The sequence below is a fragment of the Anthonomus grandis genome, chromosome 7 (genome assembly GCF_022605725.1).
Source record: "Anthonomus grandis grandis chromosome 7, icAntGran1.3, whole genome shotgun sequence".
In the NCBI taxonomy this organism is placed as follows: Eukaryota; Metazoa; Arthropoda; class Insecta; order Coleoptera; family Curculionidae; genus Anthonomus; species Anthonomus grandis.
The window spans coordinates 2,762,222-2,785,186 of record NC_065552.1 but is presented as its reverse complement, the minus strand read 5'-3'; the positions used below and the strand labels follow the sequence as shown (position 1 = coordinate 2,785,186).

Here is a 22,965-nt window from a genome sequence, read left to right as displayed (position 1 = left end):
AGAAAAATTTCCCAAATAATTTATTTTTATTATGTATCCTTTGGCTCATTTTGCCAGGTCAAACTCCAAATATGTAAGTTATAGTAACATATTTGATGGTGAAAATGGTCTCTTTGTAGCTCAGATTTATGCATCCCATGAATCCCTATGGCAGATTTTTAAAGAAAATGACAAAAACAACCCAACAAGTTCTATTGAAAAATAATCATGTTAACCTTTAGGATAGCCTGCATTCTTATAACTTACATCTTAGGCCGGTCGTCCACCTAAAATACATTTGTTCACAACTTTTTATCAGAACTCATAGTTTTAAATTGCCTCTCGTACATTAAACGGACGGGACGTCGCAAACGAGCCAGTACTTACCTGCGACAATTTGTATATGACACTGCTTGCTGTGTTTTCAAGTGACATTTGTCATTTGTTCAATACAGTGAACGTGTGTGTTCTTAAATTTGTGAAAGCTGTTGAAAAGTACAGGGTATTATATGATTACACTTCAAGTGAATATTCAAACAGACAAATTCAGGAAAAAACATGGAATGAAGTTGGAAAGGGATTCAATGAAACAGGTAAGACTGAAATAATTTGTTATATTGTTTTAATTTAGAGCATATTGGGCTTGCCATGGCAAAGCTGCATATGGCTGATTAACATATTGACAAAGTCTTTCTCGAAGAGCAAGAGCTTCTTCTGTATTTCATTGGGGATCAGGTTGAAGTAACTGTAAAGTAACACTCTCAGAATCGTCTTGAACTGATAGAAAGAAAATGTGCTATATTACGTAAGACAGCAAAATCTTGTGTACAAGCAGCCTAAAAACTAAAAAATTCCAAATTCACTTTAAATTTCAAACAAACATAACATCTAAAACACTTTACCATAAAATTTATACACATTACCAAAATTAATCATAACAAAACAGATTGAGAAAAAAAAGCATCTTTTTGATACATTTCATTAAAAAATAAGTAAAGCTGTCAATAAAACAGAATTTAGAAGAAGTAAATTACATTATTTAACAGGAAACAAAACTAAAACACTAAAATGATGTCAGAGCACAGGTTAAAAGGTATCATTAAAAAAATCGTCAAGGCTATAATATGCCCTGGATAATAAAAGTGATTTTAATTCCTTTTTGAATCTCTTAACTTCTAAAATTTGTCTGATACATAGAGGAACATGGTTGTAAATTTTTTTGCTAAGGTATATAAGTGAGTTCTTCGTGAGGAAGGATGTAGGGATTGGTAAGGGAAAATCGTTAACCTGGCGAGTCATGTGACCAGTGTTAGAGGGAGGTTTAGGACATTTATGAATAAGAGTAGCTGTTTCTAAGATAAAAAGAGAAAAATAGAGTTAGGATTTTTTGAGATATAAAGAGAGGTTTACAAGAATCTCTTTACCCAGCGGAACATAGGTATCTAACTGCCTTTTTTTGAATCACAAAAATTATGTTTAATAATCCCTTGTTGCTTAAACCCCAAAAAGGCAAGCCATAACGAAGGTGGGACTCAATAAGAGAAAAGTACACTGAACGTGCAACTACCCCTCCCAGCTCATGCCCCGCCATTCTTACTGCAAAGCATCCAGAGGATAATTTTGATGCAAGATTTAGGATATGATCTTCGAAGCGAAGGCGACCATCAATGGTAATACCAAGGAACTTACAGCTTTCTTTGTTTTGCAAGGGAGAGTTTTCACTAAACATAAGGCCCTGAACGTCAGGGGGACAATTTTGGACAGTTTTCCTTCACGTTTTCGAATGAAATTATGCAAGATGCATAATGCTTTCACAATTTTGTCAGTTTTTTCTGAGGAACAGAGAATAGGACCTTGAAGTAATTTAAATTTCGAAACCAATATTCCAAAGGCACATTCGACACTTCGACGAGCTCGTGACAGCCTATAATTAAATATCCGTTTTTGATTTGTTATTCCTCTCATTGGAAATGGTTTCAGCAAATGCGTTGAAAGTGGAAATGCTGCATCACCTACAAGGTAGTACGGAAAAGTCGGCTCATGTGGCTCCTTTGGTAATGGCTGCGATTGTGGAAAATTCAGTGTGCCTGCTTTAAAATATATACCATCAATACTTGATCTACGGAAAACGGCACCATCGCCATTTCTGCCATAAGCACCCACATCAATAGCAATAAAGTTACTGTCGGCATCTGCGATAGCTAACAACTGTATAAAAAAATAATTTTTATAATTGTAAAATGCCGATTCAGATTTAGCAGGACAGTTTATTCTAATATGCTTGCCCTCAATACTTACTACACAGTTTGGCAAATTCCATAAATCGTTAAACCTCTTTGCTGTGGCAATCCATATTTCTTCGTTAGGAACGGGCATATATTCCTCGCGCAAACATTCCCAAATACTATCCGATACTTCTTCGACTATTCGTCCTATGGTACTGTCACCCCTCATAAAATGAAAAGACAATTGCTTAAAACTTAATCCCGTAGCAAAGTATCTGTAAAATAAAATAAAATATGTCATAATAATATGTGTGTAAACTTCATAGTAATAAACAGCACTATTAAATATTTTTGACAAATAATTTTACAAAAACCAAGCGTAAAATGCTTTAAAATTTGTTTCTAAAATATAAATTTCTCTTGTTTTTGATTACATCTTTAATGGAATCGTGCATTATATTTATATTTTATTTATGTGCCATACTCGATATAATAAGAAATTGAAAACTTTAGTTACAATTTCATTTCAAGTGCAGCCTGCAAAGAAAAATGGAAAAATATTCGATCCGCCTATGCCCGACACTTAAGACAAAAGCCTCCATCTGGTTCTGCAGCAAAACCTAAGAAAACCTATTATTTGGCTGAATACTATTTTCTTATACCTTTTTTTCAAATCTAGAAGTCAACAGAGTAATATTCTTTTACAACAACTAGTAGAAGAAGAAGATAAGGATAGCAGTTCTAGCGATGTTAATGAAGTTGCCAGCGATAATTTGGATCAATGTTCTGCAACAAATGAAACCGAAATAGTGGCAAATAAAAATGTTGAAAATATTTTAGAACCTATTTTTAAAAAACAGAAAACCCTAGCTAAATTTCATACTGATACTAAAACTCAAAAACTGAGACAAGCAAAATTAAATCCATTGGAGAAATGCGCTATAGATTATTTCCATTTTAAAAATACTACAAAAGAAATCGACGATCCGGATTTGCAATTTTTAAAAAGCCTTTTACCGGATATACACAGAATGAACCATACTCAGAAGCATCAGTCTAAAATGCGAACCATGCAAACAATAGGTGATATAATATATCCATCAGAGCCACAAACACGTTCTTTTGAAGCCGTTAATATATCACATACACAATCATCAGACTTGCTAAACTTAGGTGGTATAACATATCCTCAAGAAACCTATCCCAGATTTCCACAAGATGGTTCCGATCGACTACTGTCAAAGAGCTCCTCGACACGTACTGAGTCCCCGCAGTACATTCAATTAACAGCACCATCTTATTCGAGAAATGTAAATATACCCAATCAATCAATAACACCATGTTCATATTCAACCATCTCAAGTGCTCCATCACCATTAATATCTCCAAGCGATGACGATTATTGATTTTCTACTTGCAGTTACTACTACTACTAAGTTTATTGTTACAATGTTGTTTACAGGTTAGTTTATCCCCGTCAATTACTTTCTGTGTAATAAAGAAATGATAAAAATAATTTTTTACTTACCGCAACGTTATTATTAATTTTTCTTCAGGTGTTATAGACTCACGAAATTTTGTATTTTGCTTGGCGATAAGGGGTTCCAGTTTATAAAGTAATACAAGAAAGCTATCTCGTGACATTCTGTAGAACGATTGAAATTTTATAGGATCTTCGATGATTTCTTTTGATCTGCCGCTTACGAATGCAATTTTCTCTTGATTGGCAGTAAAGTATGGATGAACCCAAAACTTTCTTTTTTGTTTTCTTTTTCTACGTCGGTGAACCAACGCGAGTAATAAAATTGCATCCTCGTCCGACGACATGATGCGTACAAGTGGACGAGCTCAGCTTATTTTCTTACGACATTTGTTTTCGGACAATTGTCGCAAACAAATTGTGGACGACATCTCGAATAAATGGACGACCGGCCTTAACTAACAATGTGATGAGACGAAAATCGCGTAACATGTCTCCTGCAAGGTCTAATAACTAAAAATCTAAGGTCATTTGGGGACCTTGTACACAAAAAAACACACTGCAATTAAACATTTTGCCTGTTTATTATTATTATTAATAATATTTAAAAATGGTATCAAGTCATACATACAAGATCAAAATTCACTGTTCACTTAATTAAATTATTCACAAATTCATCAGCTTTAAAGGCATATAAATAATACTACCCTTATATGTATATATATATACAGATATCGTTAATATGGTACAAAATATATTACAAAAACATACAAAAATACACTCTTAGAGCCACTTTTTATTTAGTTTTATACGGTTTGAATTGGTGGCTAGTGAAGCTTTTAAACTTTACACTCAAAGAAGCTTTTAGTTATATTGGAATGTCATCGTTGGTTGCCTTAGGTCCATAAAGCAAGTCTTATTTCTAATAAATCAGGATGTTTTAAAATTTTATTTTATTTGTTTGAATAATTTAAAATTCGATAGGTTTCGCTTTGATTATCCATCTTCAGGGCAATCACAATCACACAAATTACCATACAGGGATTAATAATAATGCACATTTAAGAGTATAATGAAAAGTGATGCTTGTTGCTTAAAATTTTAAATTGCTTTAAATTTACTGGTGAATATAAAAATTCACCTCAAGTCAACAATTCTTTTCAATTTACTGAAAAAATTATGTCAAGTGCCTGGAAAACACTGATAAAAAATTACTTCAAATTTATTAAAAAAAGACTAAACTTTACATAAAATTTAACGGAAAATGAAAGAGTTAATTCAATTTTTAAAAACATTTAGAAGAGCGAGAATTACTTTAAAATCCTGGAAAATGACAAAAATATTGCCTAACATGCCTGAAAAAGGCTCAAAATTAGTTAAACTCCCCGGGAAAAGTCGAAAAAGACTTCAAGTGGCTGGAAAAGTGCAAAAAAATGTGTCCTATTCCTAGAAAGAGGACAAAATCATTTTAAGTTCATTAAAAGTGAAAAATTACTTCAAATTAATGGAAAATGCAAAGAATTGGTTCAATTTCAAAAAAACAAAAACTGCCTCAAATTCCTGGGGTAAAAGGCACAAATCACTTCTAAACTGAAAAAGATAAAAATTGATTCAAATGCCTGGAAAAAGTGGAAAATTATTTCAAATTTATTAACCCTTTAAGACCCTCTGGGGGTATATCTCATAATTATGCACAGTTATTTCAAGTGGTATAAGTTTAAACTAGTCTGTAATATTACTCTGGATAAATAAGTTGTACAGTTTTCTCTAAAGTTTTATCGATTTGGGATACGATAGATGGAAGGAGTATCAGAATTTTCATTTATTTATTGGCAATAGCCGCCATGCACCAAATCAGCTGTGGTAAGTAAAAATAAATCCATAATAATCAATGAAATCTAAAATGTTTTTTGCACAAATATTTAGCACAGGGATAGACAAATTTAGTTTCTAGAGTATTTTGATAAAAATATGTCTTTATAAGCATAAAAACATGTTGCACATGTTGCATTATGCACACCCGATCTTGACGTTATATTTTTTATACTTATTCGATTTATATACATTTTTAGCATAAGAATAATAAAATAATTTTTTTTATATCTTATTAGTGTTTATTTTATTTTGACGTTAGTAGATACAGGGTGTATTTTTTTAGGGAAAATGTACGACCCAGAAAATGAAAAAGATGCTGCAGTTTTATTGCAATTTTTAAAATCAACCTCCGACATTGAACTTAGTGAGGAGGAATGGGAGTGTAATAATTTATATAAATTTGAAGAATCTGAACCCAGTGCGCAAAATATCGTTCGCCTGGGTGCTGATAAAGAAGGGCCCACTACAGTGGAAATACCGGAGCTGCACTGGGATGACGAGATTTTTGCTGGTCCCCCTACATCACAACAGTACGAATTCAGCAAAATTGTCACGTCGAAAGAATCTATAAAATGGACTAAAGATGATTTTTTGCCTCCCGACTTTGTATGGAAAGAAGAAACGGATATCAATACGTCTGTTGTGTCTGAGGTTCAAGATCCATTACAATACTTCGGTAAATATATAGGCGATGTTACCAACATGTACGCTTTTCAAAATGATAAAACTAGATTCAAAACTACAACTTCAGATGAAATAAAAAGCTTGTTTGGACTACACATTATAGCAGGGTGCTTGAAGTTTCCGCAAGTACGTTTATATTGGAATAAAACTTTGCGTATCAACATTTTTGGGGAAACTATGTCAAGAGACCGTTTTTTTCAACTCCGTTCTAACTTGCATTGTGTAAACAACTTAGACATTCCCAAAGATACAAAAAATAAATTTTATAAGGTAAGACCTTTATATGAAGGTATTCGAAAACGATGTCTGGAATTGAAATTGGAAGAGAATCTTTGCATTAACGAGCAGATTATTCCCTTTAGAGGACATTTTTCTGTTATTCAATACATAAAAAACAAACCTACACCCTGGGGAATAAAATCGTTTGTTCTATGTGGAAAATCGGGAATGGCCTATGACTTTATTTTATACCAAGGCGGGTCTACAGGATTAAGTGCCGATTTAATGAAAAAGTTTGGATTTGGTGTCACAATAGTACTTCAACTTTCCGAAAGAATAACAAATGAAGGGCACAAATTATACTTTGACAACTATTTTTCTTCCTATGCTGCCCTTCAAGTTCTCAAGTCAAAAAAAAAAAATCAGCAGCGGGAACCGTTAAAGTCAATCGATTTAGGAACCCACCATTGAGCAGCGACAAAGATATGAAAAGGCAAGGAAGAGGGACTTACGAACAACTAAAGAGTAAGGATAATGATGTTGTTTTGGTAAAATGGATGGACAATCGTAGTGTAGTTTTGGCTTCAAATTTTGTCGCTGTTGGGAATAAAGATACTGTTGTTAGATGGGATAAGAATAAAAAATGCTATATAGATGTACCAAGACCAGAAATCGTAAAACTTTAAAACTAGGGGCGGTGTTGATCTTCTGGATAAGATGATAAGTTTATATAGAATTTATATTCATTCAAGAAAATGGACCCTAAGAATGATTTTTCATGCAGTGGATTTTCCTGCAGTAAATAGTTGGTTTAAATATCGACAAGATTGTAAGATCCTCAATATTCCAATAAAAGAACAATTATGACTTTTGGAATTCAAAATGCGGCTTGGTGAAAGTTTAATCAAGGCAAATAAGACAGTTCAAAGTAATAAAAGAGGTAGACCTAGTGGCAGCGAGACACCACCAATACCGCGAAAAAAACAAATATTAGGGCATGAAGAAACCAGAACTATTCCTGCAATTCGGTATGATAGTCTTGATCATATGCCTCAACTTGATGGAGCCAAAGAAGGAAAACGATGCAAGTACTCAAATTGCAATAGGAAGACTAATTTTTTTGTGAAAAATGTAATGTGCACATTTGTTTAAAAAAATAAAGAAACTGTTTTTTATTGTATCATAGAAAGTAATTTTGTTTTGTTATACTATGCTTATACCACATGTATTCCATTCTAATGTCAAATTTTTCTTTACGCATTTTTTAAAAAATAAAAATGTATAATTTCATCAATAAATATGTTATGCAAGTATATGAATATCTATTTATTTACTTTGCAAAGGTATTATTATATTGTGGTACAAGCCCCCTGTGCACAATTATGCACACACTTTTTTTTGTTTAAATGATTAAAAAAAATATATATACATATTGTATATATTATCTTTTGCTCTATTAAAAAAAATCAGGTTTGAAGGGGTTAAAAAAGGAAAAAACGGCACGAAATTACTTGAAATTTCTGGAAAGGGACAAAAATTACTCGAAATCCCTAGGAAAAGTAAAAAATTCACATTTAATAAAAATAGGAAAAAAAAACCCTTGCCAGGAAGCAGACAAAATAAGCTTCAAATATTTGTAAATAAAATATTGAAGATGCCCTCAAAAGGTTCGAAACTGTAAAAATTTTAAAATATTGCAGGGGTATAAACTAATGAAAAATTCTAAAATAGGATCTAACTTATGATAGAATTCACTGGAAAAAGACAAAAAAATCACCTGATAATCCTGAAAAACGGCAAAAACTAGTGAAAATTGCTGGAAAATGAAAATGATTACTTCAATTTTGAAAAAAGTGACCTACAGTCAAAAAATAACTTAAAATCCTGGAAAAAAGCCAAAAGTTACTCCAACTGGCAGGAAAAGTGTAAAAATCTGTTTAAATTCCTGGAAAAAGGACAAAATTATTTTGACTTTATCAGAAAAGGGACAAATCACTTCAAGAGCCTGAAAAAAGTAGAAAAATTTCAAATTATTTATATAATTTTAAATTATTTCAAATTCCTGGCTTCCTGGAAAAAAACGAAATTAACATCAAATATTTGTAAAAAAATATGTTATGTTGGGATTAATTATTAAAACATCCTCAATAGGTTTTTTTCTGAAAAGGGTAGAAAAATTGAAGTGACAACATTCAAATAATCAAATCACAAACTAAAACCAATTTTTCAATACCGATCAATATTTAACTAAGACGAGCTCTAATTTGATCCCAAAAATCTTTTGAATACACCCCCGTATAAAAAAAAGCGACCGCTTCAACTTCCTCATAATAACAACAAAAACCAATTCCTTCGGTGACCCGCAAATCACCGATTTACCACCATTAGCCTTGCTGTCCTAACCATCCCTTATTCCGGCCGTAGTCACATTTACCAAATCAAGGATCAAAGCGATACCGTAATATTATAAAACACCCTGTATAACTGTATAAAACTCGCTTGATGAAAATACATATTCTAAAACCCGTCAGCAATAAAAGCCGCTTCGCCAGCCAAAAAACCGACACACTTTGGCTAAAACAGCCCAATAAGAATACCAACAATCATCCTAAACCTAATAATTTTAAGACGATATTACGTGGGCGGTCGGGGCGGCCTGGCCCACGTATACACGTACCCGTCCTGACAAGCGGTAATGAGACAATCGGGGCGGAAAATGAGCGAAGTGAGACGCTCGTGGGCGATTTTCTTACAAACCAACGGCTCGAGCACCGGACACTCGTCCAATCTGGGACAGGCGGCCGTGCCGACCAGTTGTAACGGGTCGCTGCGTCGTTTCGCCCTCGGTCGGTGGGGCACCAGCAGATTATCGGGCTCCGGTAGTTCCCACAGGCAGATTTGGGTGTCATGACCCACCGAACCGATGCGGTAGCAGCCCCCCGACTCTACGCCCCAATCGGAGAGAAACCGATCGAAGGAAACGGCTGCGACCCACGAGCGATGACCCTGGGCGCGGGCGATCACTCGCTTTTGTTCGTTGCTGTAGATGGTCACGAGATCGTCTTCGCCCCCTACCGCTATTAGGCGACCGTCTCCTGACCATGAGACGCATAGCAGGCCTCCGAAGTAGCTCCTTGCTGTTCCTGAAAATTATTAGGTTAATAGTTTAATAGGGTCAATTGGGGTAATTGTGGACGATATTTAATGTTTTGACTTGCTAAAAGATTTTTGTGGACATCACGCATTATGTTATATATGTAAATTAGCAGTCACATAGCTCATAGTATCTTCTTTGATAATTACTAGTGGTTTTCTGTAATTACAAGTCACATTAAGATGAAAAAAATATATTCAACATGCTTGTCCGTTTACATTTGCCCCTACTCTTTAGGGGTAATTGTAAACAAGCATTTCTTGACACATTTACTCTACCAGAAAAAAACCTGGGGCAAATGTAAACAAACTATATAAAGTCGCTGTATAGCAAAATATTTTTTGATATAAGTCGTGTTTACATTTACCCGAAAATAATGTGACCTTAAAGGTTTTGCTTGCAATATAAATGAAAAATCGAGATAAAAGTAAATATTTTCTAACAGTTCTGTTTATTTTAACTAAAACTAAACTATTTTTGAGAACGCTAATAAAAGACATTTATTCTAAGTATGTAATTATAATAATATTATAGGTATAAAAAATTAGTTCTGCTCATAAACAGGAACTATTGCTGGAAAGTTGTATAGTATTCTCTCTCCCTTCATTTGAATGCCAGGATCGGGAAGCACACCAATGATTTGATTCAAGGTTATATAATTGACATCAGTTTCAACAATGTTGAAAAGCATTTTTGATGCTTCCCAGGATTTAAGACAAGTCACTTTGATTTCCGTTAATTTTTCATCCACAGCTTCAATTAAACACACATGTTTAAAAAGAGTAGTCTTTCTCTTTCCACCTTTGAACTGCACAAGAATAAATTTCCCTGTGGACAAGTCTGAAGAACTCTCGACTGTTTTAAGCTCTATATCTTGTTTTTCCGGTTGTGCCCAATCTATTTCATCATCAGTATCACCTAGACTTATTTCTCCATTAGAACTTTCCGACTCTGCAACTGGTTCACTTCTCATTTTTTTCAATTTCGGCTCTAACTTTTTGTTGTCCGTTTTCAGATTAGCCTTTTTTTTCTTCTTCTCTTGTGCTTCTCTTAGTCTTTCCAAGACTTGGTTGGTCGTTAATACCTCTCCATATCTTTGTTGCTTTAATCTCGGTATGACTTGTTTTTTCTCTTCAACAATATCTTCACGGCGGCTGAGTGGCAAGAAAATATCGATAATTTCTGTCGATTTACTGATAGACGATGACGTCGATGGTTGCGGACTATGGGTAGATGCCACTAATAATTTTTGGTAGTCAGTTGACGATGTAGAAGGCTGCTTTCGGCTTTCAGCCGATGACACTGAATGATGTTGACTACAACATGATGAAGTTGAAGGCATTTGATCGTCGACCGTGGGTAGAAGTGGGTTTGGTTCAGAAATTGCAACAACAGTTGATTTAGAGGATACTGGTTGGATAATAATAGCATCGGATGTTACAGATTTCGGAGCTTTGAGGGCAGCTTCGTATTTGGCCAAGTCTTCTGGTGTAAATTCATTTTGTGGGAATTTGTTTCGACAAACGAACTGGGAATACGCCAGTATTTTTAAATCCAGATATAATATTGCTAGAAACCATAGACTCTTGCCAAGTAATACCAAGTAATTCGGTAAATTTTTCCTTAGTTAGCCGTCCACACCCTCGTCCCATTTGTTCCTTACCAAACTTCACCAATTGTTTATTCCAGTTCACCTTTAAGGGCCCGAAGACACACTTGTCTAAAGGCTGAAGCTTATCCGTAAGATAGCTTGGAAACTTTATCAAAATAGTATTGTTGTGCATTGCCTCTTCAATAATTCTGACGCTCATATGACTGCTGTGACCATCATATAACAGTAGAGCTGCTTGATCTAGAAGGTTTTGGGAAGTTCTTAAATCTTTAATGTGAGGTATAAACCCTGTCGTAAACCACTGGAAAAATTGCGGCTCTTCCATTCATCCATTAGTGGAGACCGCATATAGAGTTCCTGAATAGGCGTTATTGGAAGTCCAACGAGCCTGAACTCCAGCTCCCTTGAATACGATGAACGGTGGAAGTGCTTTTCTATCGGCAGAAACCCATCCTAAGACTGTCGTCGACTCTCTTCCAGAGCCTCCAGATATCCGGCACAGGGCCTTTCCTTTCTCTCCAATTGCCCTAATACGATAGGGATCATTATTAAAACCTGACTCGTCAGCATTAAAAATAAAGCTTCCTTTATCATCTAAATTATTTTCATCAATGATTCTTTTCAGGTCATCAAAAAAATGGTAGACGATCTCAGGTTTTCTAGTATCCTTCCGCAGTTTTTGCAAATGTTCCGGTTTCTTAAGAGACAGTTCAGGATGTTTTCTCATGAATGAGTAGTACTAGTCTTCTCCCGGTACTTCATTTTTAAATGATGTTCTTAAACCTTTTGCATTAACATACTCTCCAACCAGTTGTCTAAGTTCTGCTTTGTCATATGGTAGACCCATCGCAGTACGTGCCAATAAACATTTCACTATTTCATTTTCGATATCTGAGGATAAAACTTAGGAAGGTCCACCCTTTGTCACATTTAATAGAGTCTTTCTTCCTCCTATCCTTTGGTAAATAACTGATCTGGGAACACCATAGAACGTTTCTGCTTGACGATACGTTTTATTTTTATCTTGGACATCTGCAACGGCATTCGCAACATCTTCAGTTGTATAAGAAGGTGCTTCTTTTTTCCTTACATAAGTACGAGGCATCTTTACACTGCAACAAGACAAAGAAATTACTCATTTTACATAAATTATCGGCGAGACACTAATTTTATTATGTTTACAATTACCCTATTAGGGGGAAATGTAAACACTGAATTATTTTAGTGATTATAAAATTTGTCGACAGACATTTAGGCGTAAAATAGACACAATAGTATAACAAACAATGTCCAAATGAAATATCTAACTTACCTCGATGATTTGCATTCGAAAACTTCAGTGCCGAAATTCAACATAAAACCATGAAACACATCAAATTGCATCAGCCAACTAATGCAAGAAGAGCACAAACAGGAGTAAAATTTCGAGGGAAACCGAGTTCGCCCGACGTCGGCACGACTCGAATAGTGAGCTTCGCGCCAAATTTGAAATCTAAATGTTGTTGTGTTTCTTATTTTAGATGTGTCTACAATTACCCCGGTTTACATTTACCCCAATTGACCCTAATTCTTCGAATTATTGCATGCAAATTTAGACTTAGTTATGTAACAAATACAGTGTAACGTTTTTTATTTCCGTTTTCGTGCTTGTTTCACAACAGCGCGGTTTGGAAATAAACACGGAAACGGCAGGACAAATTTTCATTCAAACAGGTGTTTGAATTCAAAGAGTACCCTCAAACTACGCACCGATTTGTACTGAAACGTGCGACGAATGCTACAAATCAGTGTGCAGTGAACTAGAGTTAAGAGGTAGAGAGGTGGAGATTCGAATCATACGAATCGTACTAACTTAGTGATTCGTATCATCGTACTAAAATTAAATCATAAATATTATACAATACTATTGTATAAAGGTATAATATGCTGTATGTCACGGCGTTTTGGATCAATGTATTTATACAATACGAATACGATTCATACGAATTGCGTTTGCCAATAATTCACAACTTTAACTACTTATGCAAAATCGCCAATGTGTATGTTGGATTCAATGTTTTTACTGTTTATTTATTAGTTCTTTTGCAACCATATAATTCAGCTTTTTTAGAATTTTTTTTTTATACCAGGTGTCACCTAAATGAAAACTAATCACAACTGACACAAAACATACTGACCTCAATACCTGGACAAATTTTGTGCGAAATTTGAGTACAGATCAATTTTGTTAAGATTAGAATTAATTTGATTTTAATGAAACTTAGTTCTTCAGCAGAAGTATAACGAAAACACCTGCAAGCTAAGAAACTATAAAAAAAATGACCGCATTTTATATGGCATATGCTTAACAGGCCGTGTAGTTTCGAGAAGGCAATTTCGCTCTCTTACCGGCATCTGAATGAATGGAAAAAACATACGCCTGTAAGAATATTTAGGTACTTAAAACTTATTATTTACTTGATTTTATGAAACTAACAAAAATTTCAGGATTCATCATTTTTTCAGGATCATTTCTTTGTCACAATCTAAAACTAGGACAAAACTATATATGTAAATATCCCTTATGTAAGAATATTTACGTCATTAATTGTCAAGCGACTTATAAAAATAAGCAGTTTTTCACATTTCCTATAAACCCCATGTTAAAGAAAGCATGGATGAAGGCATGCAAGATCAGTTCATTAAAGGATTGTAATAACTTTATACAATCAAAAAGGTTTTAAAAGATAGCTTAACTCATGAGCAGGAAATTATTGTTATATGTTGAAAAGCAATGTATAATGTCCATAAACCCACTGTGAGTAAGTTATCCAAATTGACATTACTTCTGAAAAATGAATGAGAAAATTTGAATTGCTTATTTAAAGTCTCTTTATAATGGTGGGAGTTTCCAGTTTCTAGAAGAGAATCTTAATGAAGTAACTAAAGAATTGACCACTCTTAATTGCTAAATGCAAATTGTTCATCTTTTGATCGCACGCGGTCAATGCCTTTGCCCTCAGAATTCTTCAATACAATTTGCAAATATTGAAGACACTGTTTTCATTTACCATCTCCAAAAACTCTTCAAGCCATACTCTTTATTTATTTATTTAAGTACAAGGCTCTCCTACAGATAGACTAAGCAATCCAATAACAGGAAAGCACAAAGTATCTTATGAATTTAAATACAAGTAAGCGCTTTGCCAAACATTACATTTTCACCAAACTTAACAAATACACCAAGCAATATAAACCTAACTAATTTATTTAATAGTATCTCTTATAAACAATAAAGAAGCATATATACATATGAATAATGACAATAGGGAAAAAAGGACAATATTTATCGTTCTTTACGAAATTAGGTGGAATTTTTTAAGTATCGCTTAAATGAAGGCATACTGGAGAAAAATATATCATTATTCAAATTAGTTTCTTGAAAATTATTAAAACTACGGGCGCATCTGAACAATGGAGAGTTAGACAAATAGTTTGAAGAATATCTTGAGATGCTAAAGGTCGATCTTATTAACGTTGATATGTAAATTTCCAGGCAGAAACGGCAGTCTATTAAATTATTAATAATTTTATAAATCAATCAATATTAAATCAAAATTGTTTCTACGACTCTCTAAGGGCTTCATACCATAACATTTTAACTTATCATAGTAAGTAAAAAAATGTCTCTGTCTATTAAAGCGAAAATTTACTATATTTACAAACTTTCGTTGAACTCTTTCAATTTGGTCAATATATTTGTGATACATCGGATTCCAAGCCACTGTCGCATATTCTATAGTAGGTTTAACGAACGCATTATATAATAATATTAATGATGATTGATTACTAAAACCCTTTGTAATTCGAGTTATAAAACCTAGATTTTTTAGATCTTTATGAACAATGTTTTCTATATGAACGTCGAAGAGCAGTCTGGAATTCAACGTCACACCTAAATCCTTAATAAACTCCACATATTTCAGGATAGTGCCCCCGAGATAGACATCACATTTGTTTTGTTCTGAGTTTTCTGCTAAAAAGTATAGAATGACATTTTTCTGGATTAATAAATAATTTATTTAAGGTACAGTACCTTTCAAAATTTGCAAGATCAGATTGCAGGGCTCGAAAATCTGATACCTTCTTAATTGTTGTAAAGATTTTTAGGTCATCTGCATATGCAAGATATCTACAGGTAGAGAAACATTGACCAATGTTGTTTAAAAAAATAGAGAACAAAATCGGTCCCAAATGAGAACCTTGCGGTACTCCTGAAGTTACGGTTGTACAAGAAGACTTTACTCCATTTACGACAACGTACTGAGAGCGATTTGTTAGATAACTTTTAATGAGTTTGAGCAGGGCTCCGTGGACACCGAAATTCTCCAACTTCACGAAAAGTGTAGGATGATGTACCTTATCAAAAGCCTTGGAAAAGTCGGTGTACACGGCACAAGTTTCCAGACCACTATCCATACTTTCGTTTATACTCTGAATAAATGGTATTAAGTTGGTTATTACCGATCTTTTTTGGAAAAAGCCATGTTGGTTAACATCAATAGCTTCTTTGACCTTAAAGAATAATTGTTTTAACAACAAAGATTCAAAAAGTTTACCAAAGTGACTAAGTAGGGAAATAGGCCTGTAATTCCGTACATAAGTTTTTTCTCCAGATTTAAATACTGGCACAATTTGAGCTGTTTTCCAAATATTAGGAAAAATGCTGCTGGATAAACATTGATTATACAAAATATGCAAAGGCTCGCACAAGCTAGGACAAGACTTCAAAAAAAATGAAGGAAAACCGTCTGGGCCAGGTCCCTTTTTAGGATCCATAGATAAAAGTGCGGATTTAATGTTATTTACATTAATATTGTCAACTACAAAACATTCTTGACATTGACTAGGCTCAATTAAAGTTGGTGTAACAGAAGGTTCAAATACTCCACTAAAATACTTAGAAAAGAGTTCACTAAGGTCAACACAATTAGAAGCTTCATTAAATTTCATTTTTATTGGTAAGTTTTTAGTGTTTTTTTTTGTTGTGAAAAAATGACCAGAAATATTTAACGTCTTTGACAATGTTTATTTCTGTTTTATAGATATAATTTTTGTAATCATTGCGTATATTAATCTTTACTGTTTTGCGTAAATTTGAAAAGTTGTCGTAATCAGATTGTCTTCGGTACAGTTTCCACATTTTATGTGCGTTTAATTTATTTTTAATTAGATTGATTGTGTGTTTGGAAAACCATAGAGGGTATTGTCCCCTATTGATCTTAATTCTAGGGATGTGGTTAATAACAATGTTATCTAAAACTGTATAAAAACATGCAATGTTAATATTTACATCTTTAGATAAAAATAATTTGTCCCAATGAGTCGAAATAATAATTTCATTGATAGTGTCGTAATTGGCATTATTAAATTTTAACTTGGTATATGAATTACTAATAATGTTTTTCTCCGACATTAAATTAACACTCATATGCAAAGACATGTGATGGCTATCTTCAGGCAAAAATGGATCCATACTTTTATTTACAATAACTTTTGTAGAATTAGAAATAATAAGATCCAGAATTTTATCACGAGCATTAAAGACGTGATTAAATTGCTTTAGATTATTAAAGTAAAAAGCATCAGAAAATGCTTTGCAGCAAGGATCAGTGGCGTTGATAGGCAATAAATCCTTAACATTCGGTTTTTGTGACCATATTAAATTAGGTAGATTAAAGTCACCCATTATTAAAAAATAACTATTAATATTAGTGCTTATAATATTTTAAAAAGTTTAGATAGTTATTTACTGCCGCATGAGGTGGAATATAAACAGTGCATAAAAATAATTTTCTGCCCCCCTCTAAAGTAACGCTCACCCATATGTCTTCGATTATTGTGTTAGAATTACACCACCAAGAGACAAGTTCCGTGTGGTATACGTCACGAATCGCCAATAAGACACCGCCACCATCACTTCTGCCACTAATGTTAGCGTTCCTATCAAGTCTAAAAACGTTATAGTTGTCAGGAAACAGCTCCGAGTCCAGGACGTTGGGATTTAACCAAGACTCGGTTATTGAGATACAATCGTATAGACAGGTGCAGGCAGACTGATAAAAGTCTACTGTCTTTGTCCTAAGGCCTCTGGTGTTTTGGTAGTAAATAAAAAATTGCTGAGACGAAGTCATTAAAAAAAAAAGTTGTAAGTTGCCACAAGAAATTACAAAAGTACTAATTAGAAGATATGGTTTATAGTGATGCTAGCACGGAAAACAGAGTGTGCTCGTTAATAATATTAATGGCTTTGCTGTTCTCGTCCCTCTTTATGAAAACTTTCATTTCTTTCACCCAGCAAAATTTGAAGTTAGAATTTTTACAAAATTCCCTAGCTTTCTTGTGAAGTTGCTTATAGTAGGGTGAAAGGTGTTCGTTAACAAATATTTTTGGGCCATGTTCAAATCCTAAGTCTGTTGCCTTTAACCCGTGATTTCTTTTCAATTTAGCGGCATTAATAAATCGTTTCTTTTAGCTACGGATGAGAATTTGACCACTATGTTTTTGGATTGGGTTGAACTATTTGTACCCTTAGCATATCTGGCAACCTATGACATGACACGATATTGTCATCTTGAATGTTACTCCCAATGAAAGAACCTAACTCCTTTACGAGAGTGAGGACGTTTTCCTGTTTCTTCTCGGGGATGACACATAATTCAGCAATATATTTACGACTATCCTGCTGCATTAATTCAATTTGGGACCTCAAAGACATACACTCCTTACGCACTTCGACCAATTCGTGCTGCATGTTCCCCACAGTCTTAGATAGAGTATTTACTTTCTCCATTTGGACTGAGAAATCGTCTATTTTCCCACTAAAAAAGTTTAGCGAGTCCGTAAATCCCGACTGAGCTGATTTTAAAGCTGCTACATCAGACATAATAAAGTTGACCTTTTTAAGGAGCTCCTGAAGAACCTTTTCATTGGCCCCCGTAGAAGCGCCAACGACCTTGGTGTTAGTAGCAGAGCAGTCCCTGCAAAACCATTTAATTCCTGAGTCCGGTGATAAATCATTGATGGTCGCCGGAAGCCTGACGCACTTGAGATGAAACAGGCGGCCGCACTGACCTTGACAATCGATGCCCGGATTTGTTCGACTGATAACAGTAGAACAACCGGAACATGAGCCGCTAGGCAGGGCGTATTGAAATAGATGATTTTAATAAGAAATATCGATTTAAATAACTTAAGTTATTGCTCACGCCCTCGCCGGAACTAATTTTTTTTTTACAGAACTCAAACCGAGACACTGTTACGATTCGAATGGTGTAACTTATGGTTATTATTAAGTAGGTACTGTGTGAAAATAAAAATGCCAATAAAGACCGGAATAATTGTACGCGCGTGTCGCTTACTCGATGTACTCAGTACTTATGTTATCGTATATGTTATGTACTTATATATCTCTTAAATATATCTTTCAATTGTGGACAAATCAAACCAATTTTTGCACACCTTAAATTGTAGGTACTTTTTTTATGAAAAATTCAGTCAAATAGTTTCAGGGTTTAAAGGCTTACGTTCTCTGAATAAAACCTCCAACCAAGCAAATCATGCTCTTTAAAAAAACATTTAAAATGACAGTGTCCTATTTTTTTACACAATGTACAGTTAAGACAGAGGTTTTAAAAAAAAACAATAATAATTAACTGTTTTGAAAACTTGCACTCGATTGAGATGAAGGTATGATCAAGGTTGTACTAATATAGCCAGACAACAAGCCAACTCATATCATTTTGTTAATGGACAATCTATTACTTTAAAATATAATGCTAGGTGAAGAATACATATCCTTATGTATAGTGTGTTTTGCATTTCCATCTTTTATTATTTCATGTACAACTTTCTAGCTTTTACATCTTCAATTTTTTTGACCCGAACCAATGCAAGCTGTAACTTATTAATAGGCCATATCCTCTATACTACTCTATAGCAATTTTATATTTTTATATTAGTTATTGTTGGGTATATATTTCTTTTATGTAAAAATGTTAAGTCTATCATTGGTTAAAAGCCTATAAAATGTAGTAATTCTTCCTCTTACTCAATAAATTCATAATTACCTAAAAGCTCCATACTGTCGTACTGAAATACCCGTAACAATCCATCCTGAGTAACGACAGCCAGTTGAGACCCGTTAGGGCTAAAAGCTAACTGATTGATGGCGGCCCCAGTGCCCAGGTACCACCTGAACAACGGATTCCTGGTAGATTTCGTTTTGCAAGTATTAACCGAAAAATTCTCGCCCGCCTTAAAGGGTTGATAGTGTGGAGCTGTACTGCCACACGGCAACTCTTCATTATAAACATAGAACTGACCTAAAAACAACCAAATTATTATTAAATTTCAAAAAAATCATGCTCGTCATACCTGAAGCGTGTGCGGCAAGAAACAAGGACCGACTACCAGGAACCCATTTTAAACAAGTCACTTTACTTTTATCTATAAGTCGTTCCTCGTTAAACAGTTTACTCAGTTCTTTTTTGATCGGATCTATAAGCTGGATCTGACCGGTACTAAAACCTATCAATAAGCTGACGCTATCGCCGTTGGCGGTGGTCTCATTGAAATCGTGACAAGTAGGGTTTGTGCCCTTGTAGATCTTTTTTTCCAACGGTTTGTTTAGGTCTGCGGCCTTTTTTATGCCTTTGTACACGTACACGTACAATTCTCTGCCGTGGTTGAAGCAAATTCTGTCCCCTTGATCCGCTAAGGTGACTAGAGATACATTGACTTGCGGCGGGGTTTGTCCTTGGGATTGGTAAGTTACTCGGTTGGGCCTTGAATACTCACTTAACGTCATTAGTCTGGAAATTAATTTTAAAGAATAGGTGGATTAGTGCATTTAGTATGGAATAAAGCATAAAAAGAACATAACTTGAATTTCTTTGCTAAACTGCTATTTGAAGAGAATAGAAGAAGCATGGTACAGTTCAATTCAATTTATTTATGGCAATACATTACAAAAATGAATGTTCCATAAACTAAAAACTCAATAAGAATGCAATATTTTATCACAATTAAACACAGACATCTGGTTAAAATTTGCATACAAATAAGTAGATTAATACACAGGAAGACTTTTTATAAAATGTAAAATACTTATTTAAAAAAGAAAATTAAAATTTCAAGTACTCATCAAAGGAATAAAAGGAGTTACATAACAATATGACTTTTCCAAGGTCTTTGATAGAGTGGACCATAATTTCTTGGTTGCAAAGTTAAGGGCCTTGGGAATTAGCGGTAGGGTAGCTGATTGGTTAAATAGTTTTCTAACTGATAGAATGCAGAGAGTCAAATATGGTAGTTCGGTGTCTAGACCTATAATTGTTTCATCAGGGGTACCTCAAGGGTCACACTGCGGTCCCCTTCTGTTCAATTTGTTCCTATTAGATTTACCTCAAAATATAAAAAATAGCTCGGTACTAATGTTTGCAGATGATGTAAAGATATTTCGGCCTATTAGAACAATGACTGATGTTAAGCTTTTTCAGGAAGACATTGATAATTTTTAAGGCTGGTGTCAAGCAAATCATATGGATCTTAACGTAAAAAAATGCTATCAAATATCATTTTCAAGAGTAAAAAGTCCTATTTCTTACAATTATTCTTATTAAAGGTTACCTATGAAATGAAGGATCTGGGTGTTGTATTGGACAGCAAATTATCATTTGATATTCATATATCGGGCACTATCTCTCGGGCTCATAGAATGTTAGAGGTTTCATCATATGGTCTAGTAAGGACTTTTCAATTTTTACGATAAAGAAACTATATTGCTCGCTAGTTAGAAGTGTTCTGGAGTATTGCTCACCTATCTGGAACCCTTGTTATGTCACAGATGTAACTGCAATTGAGCGAGTGCAGAATAAGTTTCTTCATTATATTGGTTACAGGTGTGGTTATATCAGAGATGATTATTCTTATAGTGAATTAAGATCGCTACTTAATATTGATACTTTGGAAGGGAGGAGACTAAATCTTGAAATTCGTTTACTTCACAAAATTATTAATGGTGTAATTGATTGTCCAGATCTCTTAAATCTAGTATGTCTGAATGTACCTATAAGAAGGAATTGGCATACTAACGTTTTTTATGTTCCTTACCATTTTACAAATTATGGCAAAAATAACCCTATTACAAGAATGTTAAATAATGCAAACTCTATGCAACAATCTGTAGATTTTTTTGGAACTTCAGAGGCAAGGTTTAGAGGATCTTTAAGGCATATATTGTGATATATACTTTAATTTTTTTTTTTTTTTTGTATAGCAATGTATATCTATACTGTATTTAGTAATTAGTTCTATTTATTGTAAAATGGCAAGTCTGTAAATAAATAAATGTAAATGTAATAAATGACTTTACTCCTATATCACTTAAATGGTAAGCCTTTTATACCTTCCGACAGCACATTAGAAAATTTTATTGACCAATACCCTGGTTCACTCTCGACACATTTTCAGCCTCCAATATGACGCAACCAGTTTCATTCTGTTTCTACTGTCATGACCGTGGATGTCTCTATGAGATATAAATGAGCTCTTATTTTGGCTTACAAATAGCAAATTCTCAAGGATATAGTGTGAAGAAAGTGTGAGTATCCCGAGAGTTTAGAAAGCTCCCCTACAGTCTTCTCGATATCCCTTTCTATCAAGTACCTGCACTACTCTGCACTGTATGTCAAAAAATCTCAACACCAGCCGAGTATCAAATTAAATTGTTTATTTCCATTGACATCATAATGTATATGGATTGTCAATAAAACACTACAAGGCTAATAAAAATAGTAAAAAATTACTAAAATATGAAAGGAAACAAATTTAGTCAATAAATATACATTTAAAGAGCTCTGCCAATGAGTAAAAAGGACAGTCAGTATAAATGAGATTTAAAGTACATGTACAATGTTTCCATATGTATAAGTATTCCTGCAGCAATGTAAATGTATAATTAGTAAGGGATTATTAAATGTTTGTATTATCTGAAATTAATGATGGTATAAGCCAACTTCTCAATATATTTTCTACTTAAATCCTTTACAATTTCAAAAAATTTATATACTGTATTTAATAAATACACTGGAAAAAAAAACAGTTTCTATCTGCAGTCCCTCCTATGATGCCTTTGATACAGTTAATATTGACCAATTATTAAAAAATCTTTGCATATCAGAACAAAATGAAACTCTTTGTAGATAAGCAGTTTTAGTACATAAGAAATATAGTTATAAGAAAAGGATTAGTGGTTGTCATAATGCACAAAATCAGTGCATTATGTTTACACTAGGTTTTTGTAACTTGGTTTGAAAAAAAAACTTATAAAAGTGAAAAGGACTAATTAATAAATAAAGTAAATAACTCAACCTACCTATAAACTCCTTCTCTAGTGACAAAACTGGTCTTGACATCGCCCGGTTCGCCCAGGGGCCGTTCGAGGGGCCTTTCGCCCCCCGCGTCCAACAAGGACTGGTTGCACATCGTATCTGCCCTTGCCATGTTAGACTGGTGATGTAACTGACAAGACAACATGTTATATCGTGTACGAAAACATCGCGCCCCAGTCCTTATCTATCCCATCGCAAATATAATAGAAAAACTACATTTTTTTCAAACAAAAAAAAAACACCGAATTTCAGTTTTTAATTTTTTTTCTTTGACAGCTGTTGACGTTTCAGTTTGAGGTTAGGAA

General features: G+C 34.0%; 2 protein-coding genes across 2 annotated transcripts; both read right to left on the bottom strand.

Moving 5' to 3' along the window:
• Positions 1-242: 242 nt before the first annotated feature.
• On the bottom strand, positions 243-4,112 carry LOC126738696 (putative nuclease HARBI1). The gene is made up of 3 exons (XM_050444135.1): positions 3,733-4,112; positions 1,702-2,479; positions 243-266 (listed from the first exon to the last, which is right to left on the bottom strand). The coding sequence occupies exons 1-3, from the start codon at positions 4,029-4,031 to the stop codon at positions 243-245; spliced, it is 1,101 nt and encodes a 366-aa protein (XP_050300092.1). The 5' UTR covers positions 4,032-4,112.
• A 137-nt stretch (positions 4,113-4,249) lies between these two features.
• On the bottom strand, positions 4,250-22,951 carry LOC126738392 (WD repeat-containing protein 20). The gene is made up of 4 exons (XM_050443704.1): positions 22,645-22,951; positions 19,644-20,080; positions 19,337-19,591; positions 4,250-9,605 (listed from the first exon to the last, which is right to left on the bottom strand). The coding sequence occupies exons 1-4, from the start codon at positions 22,803-22,805 to the stop codon at positions 9,097-9,099; spliced, it is 1,362 nt and encodes a 453-aa protein (XP_050299661.1). The 5' UTR covers positions 22,806-22,951; the 3' UTR covers positions 4,250-9,096.
• Between the last annotated feature and the right edge of the window lie 14 nt (positions 22,952-22,965).

What these genes read in the sequence shown, in the direction of transcription:
- LOC126738696 (XM_050444135.1), bottom strand. Translation starts at nt 4,031, where the DNA reads ATGTCGTCGGACGAGGATGCAATTTTATTACTCGCGTTGGTTCACCGA. An exon ending in AAATTAATAATAACGTTGCG is followed by an intron (nt 2,480 to 3,732) that starts GTAAGTAAAAAA and finishes TTTATTTTACAG; the next exon opens with ATACTTTGCTACGGGATTAA. An exon ending in CGTTCAGGGCCTTATGTTTA is followed by an intron (nt 267 to 1,701) that starts GTGAAAACTCTC and finishes AATGTATTTTAG; the next exon opens with GTGGACGACCGGCCTAAGAT.
- LOC126738392 (XM_050443704.1), bottom strand. Translation starts at nt 22,805, where the DNA reads ATGTTGTCTTGTCAGTTACATCACCAGTCTAACATGGCAAGGGCAGAT. An exon ending in ACTAGAGAAGGAGTTTATAG is followed by an intron (nt 20,081 to 22,644) that starts GTAGGTTGAGTT and finishes ATTAATTTCCAG; the next exon opens with ACTAATGACGTTAAGTGAGT. An exon ending in CGACAGTATGGAGCTTTTAG is followed by an intron (nt 9,606 to 19,336) that starts GTAATTATGAAT and finishes AATAATTTTCAG; the next exon opens with GAACAGCAAGGAGCTACTTC.